Genomic DNA, 22,279 nt, shown 5'->3' with positions numbered 1-22,279 from the left:
TAGCACTTGACTCAGGAAAATCAAACATTTTGAACATTGAACATGAGACCACCTACTTTTGTTGAGGCGTTTGGTTGGCCAGTTTTAACTTCACTAACTTGCAATAAGGAAAAAAATGTGAAAACAAGTTTGGATCGTCAAAGAACCTGTTTTTATTTCTCTATAGAAGTCTATGGAATCAGCGGGTAAATCCGTTTTAGAACGCCGTGAGGGAGGGGCCAGGGAATAGCCAGGCCCCCTTCCCCAAACCTGTGAACGCTCTGACTCCTCGCTTGCAGCTCTACCTTAATTCAGAGTTTCCAATAAAAAAATGTTTGGTGTTTTAGTCAGCAGCCACTCATTTTGTAATCATGCTCCTTTTTGCAAACAAATACATTAAAGACCCTCCTGCTTTTAAGTTCTGTTTTTTTGCTCTTTAAAACTTTCTTGTAGAAGAAAACTCCACAGACGGATGCATGTGGACCAGCAGCAGAGCTAAACGGTTCATCACGGAACCGCTGCGTTGCTGCACTTCCTTCATCAGCTTTGTGTCTCTGCGTGTCTTTGTCGTTCAGAGCAACACTCTGCCGCGGCTGGGATTTGAAGAGATTAGCCCAGCGCTGACCTCTCTGTGTCCTCCAGCCGTCCTCCACCGCTCACAGCTGTGAGCCACATCCTGATGCTTTCATCCGTCTTCTTCCCCATCCTGAATGTGTGTTTCTGTTTCTGTGAGGTGCGGAGGCTCTGGAAAGCTCAGTCCATTTGCTTCTGTAGCAATAAGGCAAAAAGTGGGTTATCTTTTGAGGGTTCCGCCCCTTTTTTGTGACACTTTGGAGGGTTTTTTGTTGTTGTAAGTTACCTTCACTCCTGTTTCCTGTCCCTGCCAGCAGCCCTGGCGGTGCAGAGAGCTCGCCATCTGCCACTCTGAGCTTGAGGGTGGCGTTCACTGAGAAGTGCACTGGTGTGACTTTGCGGTTGGCTGAATTTGCACGTCCTGCTGAAAGAAAAATGCACCTTCCGCTTGGAAAACAAGCTAAAGTCTCGTTCATCTAAACGCCACCAATTTCAGCCTCTTCCATTGTAGAGGAGTGATCGTTCTGATTAGTTTGAGGATTTTTTAAAAATATATTTTCTGTTCCCCACTATCCCTGACAGAAGATCATGAAATATATGACAGAATGAATGTTGGACAAATATTTGCATTAAAAAGGATTTTGCAGCTTTAGTTACACACATTACATAAGACTAAAGAGCGTGGCTGCATTATTAATGTTCAAATACTGCAAAGAAGATAATGATTAAAACATGAATAGATGAAAGTTTCAAGAAAACACAAACATTTTTGTCATCCTCGGTTCACCAGAGTTGACTGTTTTAACAGGCCTTCTCCTATGTTTAAATGCCTTCAGAAAACCTTGTTTATTAAATCAAATATAAATATTATTAAGCTAACCAGTTCTCTTAGCTGCACATCTATCTTTGCAATAGTTCGGATGTTGTTTGTTTTCGTGGGTGAAACGCAGACACGCTCAAGGACCGGCTCTAGGTCGACATCGTGACGTGGGCGGCACCCACACAGAGCGAAAGGCGGAGCCTCGGAGATTGAGCCGTCTTACTTCCGGGTAGGAAAAGGAGCTCACGAAAATAACTCAGATTTCATAAAACAGTCTTCTTTAGTGTGCCGAAGGTAACATATCTTTATTTGTATGGATTTAAGTTGCACTGAAAGGCTTAGAATAGCATGGTGTAGACCCTTTAGCATCAACTTTCCCTTTCTTTGTGTTTCTTTTTGAAGACTTAGAAGCAAACCTTCCTCTTTTCTGTTGTTTTGGTTAAAGGTCTTGAAACAGAAGCATCGCACAAGTGATGTGTAACATAACACTGCGGTCTAAACCAGTCCAACCAGAATGATCCAGGTTTATTTGACCTCTCTCGTGTTCGTCATAGCGATGTTTTCCCTGAGTGTGTTGACAGACTGTGGTCTTACTGCAGCTCCGGTCACCAACTGCATTTTTACACACCTTCCAGTTCAGGTTGCTGCAGTTTGAGGTTTTATTCTGAGTAGTTGTGTTTTTGTGGCTCAGTTTGCCTCACAGGTTGTTTTTTTTTTTCTAAATCCAAACCTTTTCATCTCTTTGCAGCCATCAAGGTGAACTGTCAGGGGTCATGCGGGGTCTCCACCAAAATAAACGACACCACGTGGAACCTGGAGGAGCGATACTTCAACAGCACGCTGTCGGTCGCCGACAAAGGTGATGACGGCAAACCCTGAAGTCTTCATCAGAAACGTACCCGTGTGAAGTGCTGTGGTCCGATTTTCAGCTCATGTCTAACAGCTGCTGTTCTATTCCACATGTAGAAAACATGGGTGCAGATATAATTCCAGCAACAGTTGAAATAGTCCCATATGGTTTCCCAGTGAGCCTTCATTCAGTTTGTCAGACTTTTTTTTTAAGCCTTAAGTCTTTGATCGTTTTCTTAATGAACATAATTGCAATAAATTCCGAAGCTGAGAAAATCAACTTTGCACAGATATGCAGCCCTTTAGAACTGCAAACTGAAGCAAAAAACACAAACAGCCAATGTATGGAAGACACGGATGACGTTGGTCAGATCAGGTTTATTTATTTATCACGTCTGAGTTCATTTAGAGTCTCTCCCGGTACGAAAAGCTTCACCATCTACTGCAGGAGCTGCGTCTCTGTGACCCGGTTTGATGACCTGCTGTCCCGATTAAGTCTGAGGAGGAAAACAATTAAAATAAAATTAGAGGAACCATACGAATAACAAAAATATCTTTACGTTCAGAATAAAAATGATCAGATTCTCCTCCATGTTGGCTTTGGACTCCATCTGCTGATCACATCAACATGTCACAGGCCAAAGCTGAGCCCCTGATTGGTTAACACGACGCGTCTTCTTCGCTAAAGTTTAGATATTTGAACTCTGAAAACCAAAACGGGCTGCTGCCAGACCGGCGTGCGCCGCTCAACGCTCAAAACACGCCGCAGGACTTCTGATTGCATCTGAACATTGACTTAACATTGAGACTGGACGATCCTGATTCGCAAATTACATTTGGTGTGAACGCAGCTAAAGAGTGTAGTATTTCCCGTTGCCAAGGACCACAGGGGTGTTGGCATCGGCACGAGTTTATCTCAGACTCCAAGGAGTTCAGGATCCCCTCCATGAACTCGGATTAGAGGCATCTTTTACAGAAACATCAATTTTAGAATGAATAAAGTGAAAGACAAAAACATGGAATTAACTTGACAAAAACCGGAACCATGAAAAACCAGAAAAAAACGTTAACAACAACAACAAAAGTCCAGGCAATAGCACCCCTCCCCCCTCCCCCCCTCCAGCGGTCTGGGTAAGGAGCGCCTCAGATTTCCTTTTGGAACAGACAGGATGAGAGGCGTCATGATGGGACAGGCAAGAAGAAAAATGAAACCCAACCACAGGTGGGAACATGCAGACAGACGATCAGCTGAAGCAAAAACAGCTGTGCATGATGGGTAACCAATCCCAGGTTTGATCAAAAATACAAAAGCAAAAAATCTATCTTCTGGATTAGACAACATTCTCAAAAGTGTGGCAACATTATTGTTGATGTTTATTTGTTCAAGAACATATCAGTGCCAACAGCATGTGGTGCTAAGACAACACCCACAGAGGAAATCTGTCCATCCATCCACCCACCCGTAGATTTAAATGACGGCGTATGAAGATTATACGCCCATCAAAAAAGTAATACAGGTGCATCATCAACAAAAGAAAGAGTTTCTGCTTGGAGAGAAATAACAGACAGAGTAAACGCAGGAGTTTCTATATCATCTCTATTTTCATTGTGACGCATATATATATAACTTATCCAACTTAAATGAATTGATTCAATTGGTAACAAGTAATTCAATTCAATTCAATTTTATTTACAATTTTATTTATTAACAGTTGTCTCAATGGGCTTCGTTCCTGTAATTAATTGTATGGTAAACATACAATCAAAAAGGATCATAAATGCATAGAATTTAATAGGATAATACTAAAACGTTAACTAAACAGACTAAACTAAACAGGCATCCCTGCCCTTAGACCCCCCCCCTAAGGAAAAACTCCTAAAAAAAACGGTATCCAGAAAAAACGAAGAAACCTCAGGGGTGCCCACATGAAGGAGGGATCCAAACCCCGGAAAGGACAGGTGGTGTATCAGAACTCTTAGAGAGAATGAGAGTAATTGAGTTACATTTATTAAACCAAATTTCTTATGTCTATCCAACTCAATAATTGTTTTTACAACTCAAATTTACATATTTATATAACTAAATGTCTTATTACTCCAATTCAATTAAATGTTTTTCCATCTTAATTTATAATATTTCTTGAACTCTCATATGTCTAAGTTTGAGCCTGCAGATATTCTCATTTTTATAACATTAAAATGGATGAAACAATGTGAAAACAAGCATCATGAAACATGGAGTTCTCTGACTTAATTTCAGTTCTCTGCTATCCCACAATTCCTTGCACTGCCTGTCTGACAGCAGCACCAAAGTTACACCCACATAATTGTATTAATTTAAATGAAAGTAAAATAAATATCTGATAACTACATTTATCTTAACTGAAGCAAATAATTAAGTTAGATCAAAGTAAAAAGGTTTATCTTTCCAACACCCATACGTCATCTTATCACCCTCTCACCGTGGAAAAAGTATTATCTGATTTTCTTCATCCACTAAATCATCTTCAAATGGACACGCCATGCTGCTTCACCTCTCTGTAAAAAACTAACCTTCAACTAAACCTGCTGCAGGTTATGTTCAGAACATGAGTTGCTATGGCAACTTGACATACCCCGAAACATCCCTCTGTTTTTGGAACCAAAAGCTTAGGTTATCCGCTTCCTTAGCCTCAAACTTACCGTGGGAGCTAGCATAACCTGCTTTGTGGAATACCCCCCTGCATACAGCCACACAGGAAGTGGAAAGCAAAAAAAAAAAAAATAGTTGAAGCCAACTGCTGCTTCGCTGCTTTGTGTTGTTCTATCTCTTCCAAAAATAGGCAGTGTGACACGGGGGGGAGGGGGGCAGCCACAAGTTAAGTGCAAGACAGGAAGAGTGACAAAAGTCTTACACAAAAGACACTGGCTGCAGCACACTGATAGTGTGGTATGCCGCAGATGCTTGAATGTTTTTCCTCTGAATCATCTTGACTGTCCGTCAGGTCAAGAGGAGCTCAATCTAACAAACCATTGGTCAAACAGGGTTCACATCCCACTGCCATCATCTTTTCATCTATTGTTCCCGGTGGTCTTTTAATTATGAATACGTGGTTTTTAGCCCAAATCATAAAGTCATTTTCTTGGACAAATTTTCTGCAGAGCGCAGGAGTTCATTAGAAATTCACCTCTGAGTTGTGGCCGTGACCAGGAGCGACAGGGCTGCGCCTTCCTCTTCTCATTGCCGACAGCTATCTATGTACACTCACTCCCACTAGCTTACTGCCCCTCACCTAACATTAGGGTGCAACAAAAATGATGAGCAATATGAGAGATGCAGCTGTACAGTTTTGATCCAAATTCCAGGTCAGACGAGGAAATCAAAGACCTTCATGGAGCTTGTGGCTCTCCCAACATATTTTCTACGTCACAAACACAATCCTTTTCAAACTGCATTTTTTTGTCTGCTCCTGATTACAGAAATACTAAAAATAATAGAAATGCAATTTTAAGCTGAATTTTCTTTATAAATGTCCTCCATGTTCAGAAAAATGCCACAAGAACATGTTAAAAAGGCCAAACACACCATTTTTATCGGATGGGTTTTTAGTCCTTTTAACAGTGGATCAGAGGCATCACCAACTAAAATCCAAAATGTGGTTCAGCCAAAGTTATATTAAAAGCAAAAGGCTGTAAACTAAATAGTCTCTCAAAAAATAGAAAATCTACACTTTTAACAATATAAAAAGAAACAAAAACACCATCTAACCCACCATCACACATACTTCTCCCTTCTGCCCATCGGAGCAGCTTTTATCATCATTTAGTGCTGTTTCAGTCAAAGGATAAAAACGTTTTCAGTGTTTTAAAACATCTAGTTACAGAAATCATTTAAAACAAGATCAGCACAAACAAGCTCCTTTTTTGCCTTCATGATTTTTGATACAGTAAATCCTGCTCAGTACAGCTGCAAGACACTTGTGATCATTTTACTGGTGGCTTTAACCTGAATGTTTCCAAGGCTGTTTTAAAACACTCCTATAACGTTCCTGCTGTCTCGGCCGTGCAGCTGCAGTGAAGCCCAGCTCTGTGTTCGTCTGTAATAGGCTGAGAGATGTTCCTGTCAGGAAGAATTTAATTAGGCTGTCAGCTCATTGAGACGACGATAAGCCAACTGGCTCGAGGCGTTCTGTGTGACACCAGCAGAAAAGCTTTTATTGTTCCTCCTGCTCTGAATTTATAAATTAGTGAGTTTGAATTAAAAAGACACGATGTTTTACAAATGTTAAAAAAAACACACAATGTCAGACTGATAACAAAAACAATTTTTTTTTTTGTATTTTCATAGTAAAACTACGGTAGTTGGTCTTAGTGCTGCAAAAAATAACTGCTAAATGCAATCTGGTGTTAATGATTCTTTAAAAAGAAAGGAGTGATTAAATAGTAAAAATGGAAAATACAGAGTGGCAGAAACGCAAACCCAAAACCTTTTTGTTACAAATGAGAGTCTGACCTGTCTGATCCACCTTTGGTCCTGGTCTGATCCACCTTTGGTCCTGGTCTGATCCACCTTTGGTCCTGGTCTGATCCACCTTTGGTTCTGGTTTGATCCACCTTTGGTCCTGGTCTGATCCACCTTTGGTCCTGGTCTGATCTAGCTTTGGTCTTGGTCTGATCCACCTTTGGTCCTGGTCTGATCCACCTTTGGTCCTGGTCTGATCCAGCTTTGGTCTTGGTCTGAACCACCTTTGGTCCTGGTCTGATCTAGCTTTGGTCCTGGTCTGATCCAGCTTTGGTCTTGGTCTGAACCACCTTTGGTTCTGGTTTGATCCACCTTTGGTCCTGGTCTGATCCACCTTTGGTCCTGGTCCGATCTAGCTTTGGTCTTGGTCCGATCCACCTTTGGTCCTGGTCTGATCCACCTTTGGTCCTGGTCTGATCCACCTTTGGTCCTGGTCTGATCTACCTTTGGTCCTGGTCTGATCCACCTTTGGTTCTGGTTTGATCCACCTTTGGTCCTGGTCTGATCCACCTTTGGTCCTGGTCCGATCTAGCTTTGGTCTTGGTCCGATCCACCTTTGGTCCTGGTCCGATCCACCTTTGGTCCTGGTCTGATCCACCTTTGGTCCTGGTCTGATCCACCTTTTGTTCTGGTTTGATCCACCTTTGGTCCTGGTCCGATCTAGCTTTGGTCTTGGTCCGATCCACCTTTGGTCCTGGTCTGATCCACCTTTGGTCTTGGTCTGAACCACCTTTGGTCCTGGTCTGATCTAGCTTTGGTCCTGGTCTGAACCACCTTTGGTTCTGGTCTGAACCACCTTTGGTTCTGGTCCGATCCTGAGGGTTTAGCAGGGCTAAAAACTCACCTGAACTCCAGTCTGGACCAAACAGATTTTTCACAGATCAAAGAGAGGAGGAGTACAAAAAAGACATAAGGTCAGTGTTAGGAAACAGCCACAGAGTGACTCAGAAGAAGTAAGAATCCTGAAGTAGTTTGAAAATGTGTGCTGTGTAAACGTGGTGCAGTGAGGAGGTGGATCACATGACGGTCAGAGGAACAGTGGGACAAACTCCTTTTCTACTTCCTCCATTTTTTCCCCTTCTTGTTCAGAGCTTATTTCAGCCAATAGAACCACCAAATGAGCGTCTGGACCTGTGAGAGGAATCCAGGTAGTTTGTCCAGACTTTGGTTCTCTCAAGTGAAAGCAAAGGAGATGGATTTGGGGGGGGGGCGTTTTCCTATCCCAGGAAAACGCTCACTGACTAATAATGTATGATGTTTTAACAGCAGTCTGTCAATCTTTTTATTTCCTTGTATTACCATCATTCTGTCTGAAGGGCTTCTCTATGATGCATATTGTGTTTTTTTCTTTGTTAACAACAGAAAATATTAAATATTTCTTTCTTTAAGCTTAAAGGGATGTTACGTCCTTCATTCATGTAATTAAAACATACTAAATTGACATTTGCTAAAAGATAATGAAGCTCAGGATATTTTTATGACTTTGGCGTCTGTTCAATAGAAAGTGAGTGAAACTTTATCTGCTGATGATATTTAGGCGAAGCATAGAAAAAGTCATGCTGATTTGAATGATAGTTGTGTTTATGGTGGTCTGCTGGTGCTCAGACCCTCATTCCATCAACAGATTGCTTCATTTCTCTCTGCACATTAGTCAGCCAGTAAATGAAGCATAGTGTGTGAAAGGGGGTCAGTGTCACTCTGCTTTCCCCGTTTGCTGCAGAAACCCCCGCCCCTGGGAAAGTTCCACCCTTTCCCTGGTGGGCTTAGTGAAAAGTTTGGAAAAGCAGGAGCGCGTCTGCACACGCCGGCCGCTGCATTGTTTCCTCCTGAATCCCTCAGCTGATGGACTGTCTGTTTTCACAGGGGTTCTGTCGCCGGGCGAACACAGCTTCCCCTTCCAGTTTCTCATTCCAGGTGAGTGTAACGTCTGCCTGCATGTGAGGCCACGCCCTCCACTTCCTGTGATGATACTTGCATGGACCTGCTTTATTAAAGTAGTTCTGATTCTTGTGGCTGAGATGATGACTTTGAGGTTAACCAGTTACAGACAGACGCTCCCCCACAGCACATCTCTGTTATGTTTGCATGAACTCTGCTGAATTATCTGATTGGATTTCTTTTTTCTTTATTAGGGGGCGGGGGCACACTGCAGCTTCTGTAAGTTGGGCTGCCTTATTTTTAGACTGTGCCTCCCTGCCCCCACCCCACCCCACCCCACCCACTTCTTAAATATCCTGCAACAAATAAGGGCTTAATCCAAGTGAATGTGTCTGTTACTGCCCCCTGCTGGCATACTGGGGATTATTGCACATGGTTGATTTATGCCCCATGCATTGAGGTCAGCTAGCATGAAATCAGCATGTTGAGAACGTCATGTATGAACTGTCCCTGTTATTTGTTAGTATGAACACACCTGTACAGTGTAATCAGGACTCCCAGGAGTTTAACCTGGTTATTCCCTTCGGAAAAGAAGCTGTTTGTGAATCTGTTCAAGTTATTATTTCAATATCTTTGTATATAAAAAGGTTTAGATTTAAACTTGAATTTCTGCTCCACTGTTGTAAGATTTGTTTCTCATGATTTAAAAAAGTCATGTTGAATTTACTAGTCTTTGTGCATTCTGTTTAACTATGAAATTGCAGATTTGTGTTTTGGTTTAGAGCCTGGATGCATCGGTCTGATGTGTTTCTGTTTGCTGAGGAGCCGGACTGCTCCTCCAAGTCTCTGCTGGATCTGAACATGACGAGGACCATAAGGCTCCCAGAATGCACCAGCTGCTGAAAACATTCCCACTGATGACTCCTGAGCTGGACTCAGTTCTGTCCAGGTCACTTTTAGACCTTCAGGGTTGTTTCTGCCGCCGCTGGCACTGCCATCCGGAAAACAAAGGACATGTTACTATAGTGATGCTGACAGAGGGGCTCCATCTTTATTCTAACGGCTCACTCATCACCTTTTTCCTCCCCTGTTTGGATGATAATCTGGTGATTTATATGCATGAGAGCAACAGAGCGTTTTGATCTCCCTCCCCTGCTTTCTCCCCCAGCAGTTTCCCGGCCAGCCAGCTTTCCGTGTTTCCTACCTGTCTTCTTTGCAGGATGAGGACGGCTTCATTTGAACATTCTGGGTTTTATAATAAACTTGCAGACATAAATGCAGAGATCCCTAATCTTCTTTTGGTTTTAGTCATTTACTCAACTGTTAAAGAGAAGAATCTACGCTTCACGTAAAGCCTGAGTCCACACTGCCCTTATGGGTGGATACAGGCTGTCTGCAGGCCAAAAATGGGCAAACCTGTTCAAGGCCCGCAAGGGGCACACACAAAGTTTTAGGGTCGTAGGAAACCTTGTGCGCCTGTATAGTGAAAATGAACTGACCAATCAGATTCCTGCTGCTGTCCCCCACGCTGAACATTTGAAATGTTTGACAGATTTTCCTGAGGCCGCTTTCCAGTGGACTTCCAGCAAGCTCACTCCTGATTGACGAGGGTGGTTGCCATAGATACACGTAGCCAGACCGAGTCAGACCATCACTGCTTACTGTGGTGGCATCCACATTGCAAAAAAGTAGCAACTGAGTTGACTTCATTTCACTGGAAGTAAGGCATTTTGAATGACGTCAGACTGACTCTGTCCGGTTCTCATATACAGTCAATGGGTGAGAACCGGATGTGTTGTACAGATTTGTCATTTTTTAAAGCCCCTCTGAACCCTGGGCACCGCACAAGGGGCTCGTTAGTGCTGTTCTCGTGATAAGTGTGCGCCCCTTGAGCGCTCCGTGCTTGCAGCCTGACTGTTAGAAATTAGACAATCGGGGCTTAGTTGGCGTGGCCATCGTATGAGCAGCACCCTGTGGGTGCAGCATCTGGTTATGGTTAGTAGGAGGCCGGACCTGCACCTCACTAATGACTAAAGAGATGCTGGTGCTTTGATTCCGTGCTGCATTGATGATGGGAGCGCTCTGCTTTCTGATCTTAGAGATGAAGCCTTTTTATTGATCAGATTTGAGCATAAAGAATCCACATGGTCTTAAGATGCCGTTGTGCCCAGAAACCTTTGTGTCCTGTTTTTATTGGGAATTTAGGAAAGTTTCTATGGAATTCTAGAGTCAAACTTGGTGAATCTGAAGACTTATTTAATTTTTGTGCCAACATAATTAACCTCAAAGTCATCATCTCAGCCACAAGAATCAGAACTTCTTTAATAAAGCAGGTCCGTGCAAGTATCATCACATAATTAAATAATGCAACCTAATTTGTGTTTCTTTTTCCACCATCTAAATGTTTAAAGGGTTGTGAAAGTAAGGATGTGTTCATTTATTTCCATCCTGTCCTCAGCTGCGGTGCCCACGTCCTTTGAGGGACCGTTTGGGAAGGTTGTTTACCGCGTTCAGGCGAGCATCGACACGCCCCGCTTCTCAAAAGACTACAAAACCCTGAAGGTCTTCTACCTGCTCAACGCCCTCAACCTTAATGAGGTGCCAAACATCGAGGTTAGATTTACTTTTAGGATGTCCCCCTACTTATTGAAAATCACCACATTAGTGGTGTCAATAAATAATCAACCGCTTTTTATTAGAAATACACAAACGCTGGCTCTTCGTTTTTTTTTTTCATGCAGCAGCCGAGTTCCGCCTTGACAAGCAAGAAGTTCAGCTACCTCCTGGTGAAGACCGGGACCCTGATGCTGAAAACCTGCAGTGACCTGAGGGGTTACGTCCCAGGTCAGGTCATCAAGTTATCCACAGAGATCCATAACAAGTCTGGGAAGGACACCGGGTGCGTGCTGGCCAGCCTCATACAGGTAAAGAAAATGCTCAGCTGTTGTTTCTCCTGGGGTTTTGAGTTCTTTTAAAATAAAATGCCACAAAACCTGAGAGAAAATTAAATCTGAAGCATTCTCAGTTCAGTGTCAGAAGCTGTCAGGTGAAATAGAATGTCCGTTAAATTCAAATATTTTCACAAACAACACTTAAAAAATCAGTGGTGTGATAGTTATGAGCTGAAACTCAGGTTCTGCAGAGACATTCAGACCTGAGTGTGTCTGAGCTGCTGCAGCGTCTTAAAGGTTCTGCAGAACCAGCACAAACACAGCAGTAACACTGTGTTCACGTTGGTCATCTAATCTATCATCTCAAGTCTCAAGGTGTTGCTCCTCGTCTTGGGAACTCCCTCCCACTGTCGTTGTGTCAGATCGACTCTGTTGAGTGTTTTAAATCCCAGGTCAAGACGTTTTTATTCAGGAGAGCTTCTAGTTGATTTTATTCCTTGCTTTACTATGTTTTACTGTGTTTTGTTTTATTATTATTATTGTATTTTATTACTTCTTTGTGTTTTTATATGATTTTATTCTCCTTTTTCTAAAGCACTTTGTGATTTGTTCTGGGAAAGTGCAATATAAATGAATAAAGATATTCTAATCTATTCTATTCTAAGCAGGTTTCAGTCAGTTGTTGCGACCTTTGCTTTCTCAAATGTTGTCTAAGACCATACAGTACAAGAACAGAGCTCCCCACCCTTTGTCCAACAGAGTTTGGGATGTTGTAAAAGATCCAAAACGGCCGCCGCCAAAACAGGAGCGATTCTCAACAAACACATTTAACCTCTTAAAGTCCAAGCTCTTATTTGACATGCCCTTTGTTCTTTTCTTTGATAGTGCTGCAACTAAGCAGAATTAACCACTGTGGTAATTTAGGGAGGTAGGTCCACATATGTGGACGCCAAGTCTTTTGAGGTTAAATATTGAGAAGCATCATTTAAATCATGTAGTTCCCTAGTTTTGCTCTAGATCTTCCTAAGACTCTTCAGAGTGAAACAAAGACAATATGGAATGGCAGACGAAGTGTGCATTATCAGTAATTAACGCACGCCGTGGAAGCATGTCCACGAAGTGGGTTCATTCTGAAAATGCACACTTTAAAGGTCATTGTCCCGCTTATACCATGGCCACTTACAAAATAAATAAATATTCAGTCACTTTTTGGTATTTTTGTTCTTTTTTCACAAAAAGCAGACTATTTGTTACGTGGGCTGCACCGGCACCGACCTTGACTGCAGCGGCAAAGGAAAGTGAAATACGTGCTGATCGTCACGATAGATTAAATAAAGCATCAGTTCAGAGAGAGAGTTCACGTCTTACCGCTTGTTTTCGTCCAGATGATGAAGCAAACGTTTGTTTTAAAGAAGGCATACAGTGATTGGAAAATGTAAGTTATGTGACCGGAACTACTTTTTTAGGTGTGTGGTTATCAGTTTTTAATCCACACCCAGCAGCCAAAGCTTCATAAAACAGTCTGGTTCAGAGGAGCAACGGTTGGATGAACGGTGCAACATCCAAGCGATGCTGCAGAGATTGATCCTGCTGCCACCATTTTCTGTTAGATGTTTAAATCTGTCATTTATTGATCTGATTTTAACATCTCTTTTAGTGTTTAACACAACACTGGCCTCATCCATGGCTTTTTTACTCAATGAACACATTAAAGGGGCTGAATGCTGTCAGGCCGCTTTGCTCATTCATGTATAAATGAAACCCAAAAGAATAAAAGTATCAGAGTTTATAACCTAGCAGATCTCTCTGCTGTCATGTGTGCTTTCCTCTGCAGAAGGTGATGTATAAATCCAAGCGTCCAATGTTTGACCTGCGAACCATCGCAGAGGTTCAGGGGGCCGGAGTGAAGGCGGGGAAGCATGCGGAGTGGAAGGAGCAGATCATCGTCCCTCCTCTTCCTCAGTCCGCGCTCGCCGGCTGCAGCCTCATAGACATCGAGTATTTCATCCAGGTCAGAGCGAGTTCACCGACCAGGTGGACGTGCTGTGGGGTCAGAGAAACGGCTCTGCTTTGTTTTGATGGGATTCTAAATGTTCACATTTGCATCATTTTTGTAAAAATGTGCTGGACTCCCTCATAGAGGAATGGATCTATGGAGTTAATTCAGTCTCAATAATCAGAAATGCACACAACATATTTCACAAATACACACGCTCCGATTCACAAATGTCATTTTATGCAAACGTGAAAAATAAATTTGGAAATACACACCCTGTGTTTCACAAACACACACATTGTGTTTCACAAATGCACACTAAATGTTTTACAAATGCACAATAAGTGTTTCTCACAAATGTGCACACTGTTTTTCACAAAAACATTTTAGAAATTCACAATAAATGTATCAGAAATGCACAGTAAGTGCTTCACAAACATGATTTTTAGGTACACATGTGATGTGAACTCACAGATCATTCGAATTGCAGAGTGTGCATTCAAAATCCCGTTCTCATTTGTGAATCTCCCCGTGTGTGTGAGAGATTTTTCTACGGTGAATATTGAGACTCATCTGACGGAGCGGGTCAACTAATGTCACCATTGGCTAGTGAATCTGTCAATCAAACTCATCGGCAAAGCAGGCGGGTTCGCTTTTAGCCAATCCAATGGCCCCTTACACTCTTCACTTTCAAAGTGACGAGGGAGGGAGCTGTTCAGCACAGCAGTTGAAAGGACGCGGTCGGCAAACATGGCGGAGAGGTCTTCTGAACGGGATCAGTCTCAGCCCGTAAGTAATGCATTTATTTGATCATTCCCTCGTTGTACGTCCTGTAATGTTATTGAATACTAAGTTGAAGCGATCTCCTTTGCCAAGTGACATGTGTGAATGCTTTATGAACACTGCAGCCGAGTCGTTTGCAGAGTACCCCCACCGCAAATTAGCTTAGCTTTGTTTTGCTTAGCCTGTGCAAGTTGTGGCTGCCTGTGAGTGTGTGAGTGAAGTTCAAGCCGGTGTCGGTTCAAGCTAGCGTCTATAGCCAATGATCTGTAGGTTCTTAACATGATTCATAAGGAACTAAGGGGAAAAGCATGCCGGATTTACAGCAGCAAAGAAAGTTTAATAAAAAGTATTGATTTGGAGACGGCGATTTGTTTAAACACTGATGCTATGCTATGCTAACTAGCTAGTTGTTCCGTGTGCTGCCTTTATGTAAACGCGATCCGGGTTAAAGTTAGACACAGCATTTTCACAACCCAGACTTAAATAAGACGGGGTGGACTGTGCAACAAAGTTAATTCATGACATTCATGAAAACAGCATTTTTTAAATATAACATACATGAATCCACTGTTGAATGAAAGAAGCCTCATTAAGTTTCTAACGTTAGAACCCGTATTCATTGTGATGACCAGCCCTGTGAGATTGTGTCAGAGTGACAGCCACTAAAATCCCCGTATCTTTACTTCCAATGACGTAATGACAAGAATCCCAAACATTATGTTTTTAGGCTGTTTTGTAGTCGATAAGTAGTCACAGAAAGGGTGGATGGGAGAAATCAGCTGTCAACAGTGATTTGAGTAGAAGTTACTGTAAGTATTACACACAGGCTTCCTGTGATCAGTGTCGTCTCTGATTTTTTTTAAAGGTGTTCTTTACTACAAGCTCAAGTAATCATAGCAAGAGTGTTTTAAAAAATTCCCCTTTCATATATTTGAAAATTATGTAATTTAAGATAAGACAGCTAAATGATCTAATCCATGTTTGTTGTGTTTTTATTTATTCTCTAGGAATTACTGAATGTGACAGCGTGACAATCTTTTGTTCCTCGTGCCATCAGGCAATACAACTCTCTGGCAGGGCATCTTACAAGTAATTTCTTTTAATTTTACCCACTGATTTTCCAATTATTTACCTTTTTTTTTATCAATCTTTTTATTTTGTGATATTTCTATTTGTAATGCATGTGTGTTTATGTGTTTTTTTAAGATGGCCATTTTAAAAAAATTTCCTCAGGGATTATTAAATACCCTTCTATTCTATTTCATATTTTATCATCCTATTGTATTACTGTTTTACCTGTCAATTGGGAATTTAGCATTTTTGCCCCTGTAAATATCTGTCAGTTGAAAGTATTTGTACTTGTATTCCATAGATCTTGCACCTGAAGATAGCAGACAACAACTGTGCAGACACCCACTTGGCCTTCTTCAGTGACGCTGTGAACGTTTATGGCTTACCTCTGAGGTATTCATGTTATTCATAAAGAAATATTTTATTCACATATCAGGCAGTATAAGTACTTGGTTATTTGTACAAAAATAAAATTACTTTTTTTAGACTCCTCTCCATAAACAAAGGCAACTCTAAAACTTTCCCCTCATGAATAACATTTTACCCCCCCTTAACAGTCTCTCTCACCTCATTTTTTTCCCCAGTGATACATGTAACCCACTCCTGCAATTTTTTTAACCTAGAAATTCTACTTATTGGCATCATACATAAGAACATTACATTTTAAACTGATGTGTACCGTATTGGCGATGCATTTGTAATTATGTGTTTGAGACATGATTTTCATGTTATTGTCAGGGTGAGAGGAGATCACGGAGGAGAAATGTGGGCATAGCCGAGTTAATGCTCACAGTACGTAGAACTGACACAAACAGCTTCATTGCAGGAAAAGTGTACACACAATCAACGGTGAGTTGAACCTAGTTTTAGAAGCTTTAATATATACACAGGGCTCCAGACTGCGTCCATTTGGTCGCATTTTGCGACCAAAATTTGAGAGTGTGCGACTGAATTTTACACCCAGTCGCACATGTGCTACCAGTAAATTTGCCTCCTCCACCCTCCGTATTTTTTATACATTAAACATGAAAGGAGCACGTCAATGATCGATGAAATGAGAGATGAAATCATCAATGAGACGCGAGCACGCACGCAGGCAGACACACACACTCGCGCGAATACTCATGAGACTGGAGCACACGCGAGCACACACTCGCGTTTCATTGAGTGATGCCTGAGGCGGCCAATGCGTGTGAGAAGAATAGGGAAAGTCACTGCAAGTGGCTAAAATATGTGGAGGGGCGGGGCCTAACATCCGTGGGAAGGAAACGGAGACAAATATCATCACAACCTGATATGTGCGTCTGAGCTATGAGCAAGCGAACTATTGATTCGTTCTTCCGACCTGCAGCTAGTGTACCAGTGCCAGAGTGTACAGCAGGGGTCTCAAACTCGCATGAAATCGAAGCTGCAGCGAGACTGAAAGAGACCAGGAATTAGGAGTTGTCTTGGGATGGATGTAGCCTTTTTTTAATCAGTTGGTATTTTAAATTATTTTAATTGATCAGTGAACTACAAAAAACCCATCAGGACGCATGTCCCATAATGCATTGTTTTTTAGTCTGTAGGGCAGCTTTTAGTCAGTTCAATACTAAATTTCCAGCTGCGTTCGCTCTGATTGGTGTCTTGCTCTCACCCCTTTCTCGTGATATTTTTGTTTTGATTGACAGGTGATGTTGGAGCAAAAACAAAAATATACGTCACACACCAGGTGATCTGTGCAGTGTTGCGTCCATCTGGGTGATCTCAAACATGCTTATTGTGCATCTTGACTGAACCTATTTGGTGTCACCAACATGAATTTCCATCCTCTAATATTTACATACATTTAAGTATTGTTTGAAACTGTGAAATTACGAAAGGTTACTACGGTAATCACTTGTTACTAAAAACTTTTTTTTATTCTAAATGTATGGTATTTTTTTTACTATTTTTACTTAGTTGTACTGTCGTGACAGCGATGGTGATGTCAGTTTACCTTCATGTTGCATCTTCAAAAGTGCAGATTAAAATGTGACACTGAATTAGAAACAGCACATTGTAATTTCTGCATCTATTATTAAAGTATTTATTTGTAATACAGTGGAAATTAGTAGATTTGGTTAGCATGTTGATTTACGGTATGCGCCCCTAAATTTTCTGGTTGTGCCCCTAAAATTTTCAGTTAGGGGCCACTGTGCTCCTAGTGAAAAAAGTTAGTCTCGTGCCCTGATACATAAAAGTGAATGATGTATTAAAAATAAATCTGACAATATAATATTTCTTTTTGCTTTTTTCCAAATACAGGATTGAGCTCCTCTGGTGTGATGTCTTCGTGAGTGTTACTGGTTTATATTACAACATCCTGCACTCTCTTGAGGACCAAGACTTGCTCAATATCAGTCACATCACGTATTCTGCTGCCATTACATTTTTCTACCACACATTCAGGCCAGTTTGGATGTCTTTAGTGATGCGTGGGACAGCCATCCAATCAGGACGGAGCAAAGCATGACACCAAATCAGCTGTGGCAGTTGGGCTTGACCCAGAACCCTGTTTCTGATCCCCGGGTAAATGCTTTATTTAATCTCACTGTACTGGACAACTGATTTGTGTGCAGTTTGACTAAAGTGGAAAGTATCAAGAAGAGTATCATGAAATCATAATGACTACAGTGAATTTTCATCGAAAATGAATGAAAAGGATTATTGTTGTGTGGTGCAAACAATTTCCCTAAATTGTTTGTTTGTAGGAAGAATAGCACATCTGCAAGTTCAAAATGCATCACAATGCATGGCCTTATGAGCCATCAGATGTACTAATGTCACTACTTTGTTAAGGTTCACTTATTTGAAAATTATAAACAGTTATGGAGATATGAGGTCTGCCTGCAAGCAACAATATAAGTTATTATTAGTCGGTCACTGTTCCTACATAATCTAAAACACAAAAAAAACAGTGCTGTTCATAAACAGTATCTTTTTTTTTTTTTTTTTTTGTCAGGGTATGCTGGTTCCAGAGATTGAATGGGAGGAGAGTGGATCCATGACTGAATCTCATCCTGGGATCAATGTCCTGGTATGGGACAGTCCTCTTTTGGGTCCACAAATGTTGGAACTGCAAGACGACATCAATCCATTGTGGAATTCAGACCGTTTGGGAGTGGACCTACATCTTTACTGTCCAGTGTGCTTAGAACTTAATTTAGGCGACATAATTACATACAGAAGAAGAGAGACTGAGCGGGGCAAGACAGAGTTCAAATCAATACTGCTGTATTGTTCAAGGGACTTCATTGTATGTAAGGATGTTATGAAAATTAGTTCCAGTTTAAATAAAATTCAAATCAGTAGAGATCCCACATTTGCTTAAATTTTGATGTTTTAATCTGTCCATGTTTTCACTGAATTTTACTCTGCAATAAAGGGTGAATGTTTGCACTTTGTTGTTCTATGACCATCTTTTGTTGTGTAGTATTTAACCAGCTATAAAACCCAGAGAGATGAGGATCTTTTTTGCAAGGGTGACCTGGCCAAGAGGTGTATATGTATATGGTTACAATATAAAATCAATAACATTTGAGTTATTAAAAAAATAAAATTAAGGTCAAGCAAAGTGACTTCGGGCTGAGCAGGGGGGGTGTATTGGGTATCTGTGATTGACAGTGAGATGAACTTGAGGTAATGTAGTCCCACTGCGTGGTACGGAGCAAAGTGATGCCAGTTTCTCCACAAAACCTGTGGAAGTTGAAGATTTTTCTCCTCCACCTTCATATGATCAAAACCGTGTCTGAGTGTTGAAATGACGCTAGCATGAAAGCTAAGAGAATAACGTACAAACAATCCCGAGTGAAACGTTCATTGTAAATCCCATGACCAGTACAGAGTTCGATGGATTCTATGTCAACTGCATTCAACCACTGTTGCCTTGCTTCCAGGTCCACTGAAAAGTTGCACAAGCCAGTAATTTTTGACAACCGAAGGCAATAAACCGACAAGCCATGCTAGGGCTAACACGCTAACGACCGACTGGTTGGGCGGGGCTTTTGCCACCCGCAGAAAGCGTAGAGAAAGTGTAAGGGGCCATTGGATTGGCTAAAAGCGAACCCGCCTGCTTTCCCGATGAGTTTGATTGACAGATTCACTAGCCAATGGTGAGATTAGTTGACCCGCTCCGTCAGATGAGTCTCAATATTCACCGTAGAAAAATCTCTCACACACACGGGGAGATTCACAAACGAGAACGGGATTTTGAATGCACAGTTTGCAGTTCGAATGATCTGTGAGTTCACATCACATGTGTACCTAAAAATCACGTTTGTGAAGCACTTACTGTGCATTTCTGATACATTTATTGTGAATTTCTAAAATGTTTTTTGTGAAACACAGTGTGCACATTTGTGAGAAACACTTATTGTGCATTTGTAAAACATTTAGTGTGCATTTGTGAAACACAATCTGTGTGTTTGTGAAACACAGGGTGTGTATTTCCGAATTTATTTTTCACGTTTGCATAAAATGACATTTGTGAATCGGAGCGTGTGCATTTGTAAAACCGGTTGTGTGCATTTCTGATTATTGAGACTGAATTAACTCCATATGGATCTGTAATCACAAAAAGCTTCAGTGAACAGGGAACTAAAATATGCTGAGGCACAAAACTAAACGACACATTTCTGGAAGATGCTGGGTTCTTAATGACCCAACCCTCCCCCTCCCCCACAGGTATCTCTGAAGTCTCCGGAGGCGGCTGTCATCCTTCCCATCTACATCGGCAACATCCCTGTCAACTTGTCTCCATCCCGGACTACGTTCAGCACCCCAGAGCGCTGTGGTGCAGCTGGACCTCCAAGCGTCACGCCCAGCGCCACGCCCAACGTCACACCCAGCGCCCCCCCAGCGCAAGAAGAGCTGGAGGGTGACCTGTGTGCGGGCGGGGTTACAGGAAGTGAAGAAATTCCCACCAAAAGCCACTCCCAGCTGGACCCCTCTGGGCTGCCGGTCGCCATGTCCCCCAGCGCCTTCAGTCACGCCCCTGCGGCGGCGCTGCCCCCCAGCCTCGGGTGGCCCGACGCATCGGCTCCTGTGTTCTGCCTGTCGACTGGAGCCACCGTCCCATTCTTCACGGAGGGAAGTGCAGTCCCTGTTCCCACTTCCTGCCCCCTCATCCTTCCTCCAGAATACAGCAGCAGCGATTACCCCCACGGTGAGTTTCAGTCTCATCAATGAGATAAAGTCGGAGCACACATCCTGTCCTCTGCATGTCTTTCCTTCAGCTTTACATTCAAAGAAGACTGTACAAATGTAAATATCTAGAAAAGAAGTTCTTCGAAGGAAGACAAGTCCCTTATGGTGATGAGAGTCTGAAGTCAAAGCAGAGCCATGTTCTCTACCAGGGACAATACTCCATATAAATCTGTACTGTAGAGAAAACCACAGAGGGCGGAGCCAAGAGCAAAAGCTCTGTGGCCCAGAAGCACATGTCTGAAGACAAAGCACCTACGTAAAGATCTATAATGTGGAGATATTTGGGCTTTGCTCTTACATGCAATCACCAGGAAACATAAAGTAAGAACAAAATTAAAAAAGTGCGCTGACTGCAGCTTTGCTACACGTCCAACATGAGCAGCATCTCCAGCTTCACCATCATCCAGCTGCGACGCTTTGTAGAAACGGGACAGCCGAGCAGAAAACATTAGTGCAACAGTCAGAGAACTTTCTAGTTTTATCTTCAAGAAAGACATAGAAGTCCAGCTCTGTAGCGAGGGTTATTGAGCTCATGTTTGGTAAGTGTCAATGTCCGAGACTCTTCTACACTATAAAAACTGTATCCTGAGAAAAAAGAAAATAAAAACTTGTTTCAAGAAATGTTGTCGTATATTTCCCACTTGCTAGAAAAATAACCTCATCAGGAAATTTTTTCAAGAGCAAAATAATCTGGACTTAGTAACATGTTGGAAGAATATCTTGCTTATTTGAAGAAAATTTGCCAAAGAGGTAAACGTTTTTTACAGTACAACTGTGCGGTTTTCTACAGTACAGTCAGTGTTATTTAATGTAAAACTTTTGTAAAAAGTCATTTTGTGAGATAGAAATAGTTTTATTCTTCTTTGGAACAATAAACGTCTTGAACCGAGATCCACATATCAAGGTACGAATCAAACTGTGACTAAATTATTGTTGCATTTCTAGTTCTTACCCTCACCGATTACAATGAGCTGTGGGCTCTGAAAAAATGTTAAAAATCAGATACACAAACCAGGAACTCAGAAACACAAACCAGAAACTCAGAAACACAAACCAGAAACTCAGAAACACAAACCAGAAACTCAGAAACACAAACCAGAAACTCAGAAACACAAACCAGAAACTCAGAAACACAAACCAGAAACTCAGAAACACAAACCAGAAACTCAGAAACACAAACCAGAAACTCAGAAACACAAACCAGAAACTCAGATACAAAAACCAGAAACTCAGAAACACAAACCAGAAACTCAGATACACAAACCAGAAACTCAGAAACACAAACCAGAAACTCACATACACAAACCAGAAACTCAGAAACACAAACCAGAAACTCAGAAACACAAACCAGAAACTCAGATACACAAACCAGAAACTCAGAAACACAAACCAGAAACTCAGATACACAAACCAGAAACTCAGAAACACAAACCAGAAACTCAGAAACACAAACCAGAAACTCAGAAACACAAACCAGAAACTCAGAAACACAAACCAGAAACTCAGAAACACAAACCAGAAACTCAGAAACACAAACCAGAAACTCAGATACAAAAACCAGAAACTCAGAAACACAAACCAGAAACTCAGATACACAAACCAGAAACTCAGAAACACAAACCAGAAACTCAGAAACACAAACCAGAAACTCAGAAACACAAACCAGAAACTCAGAAACACAAACCAGAAACTCAGAAACACAAACCAGAAAC

At 41.7% G+C, this 22,279-nt stretch overlaps 1 protein-coding gene across 1 annotated transcript in view; it reads left to right on the top strand.

The window, feature by feature from the left end:
- Positions 1-22,279, top strand: part of arrdc1 (arrestin domain containing 1) — a 49,996-nt gene that overhangs the window by 20,405 nt on the left and 7,312 nt on the right. The window contains exons 2-7 of the mRNA XM_023960895.1: positions 2,121-2,231; positions 8,586-8,636; positions 11,059-11,213; positions 11,342-11,524; positions 13,326-13,502; positions 20,046-20,526. Of these exons, the coding sequence (XP_023816663.1) occupies positions 2,121-2,231; positions 8,586-8,636; positions 11,059-11,213; positions 11,342-11,524; positions 13,326-13,502; positions 20,046-20,526 (1,158 nt within the window). The remainder of the gene's footprint in view (positions 1-2,120; positions 2,232-8,585; positions 8,637-11,058; positions 11,214-11,341; positions 11,525-13,325; positions 13,503-20,045; positions 20,527-22,279) is intronic.

Source organism: Oryzias latipes, chromosome 12 (genome assembly GCF_002234675.1).
Source record: "Oryzias latipes chromosome 12, ASM223467v1".
NCBI lineage: Eukaryota > Metazoa > Chordata > Actinopteri > Beloniformes > Adrianichthyidae > Oryzias > Oryzias latipes.
This window is presented reverse-complemented; position numbering and strand designations above follow the sequence as displayed.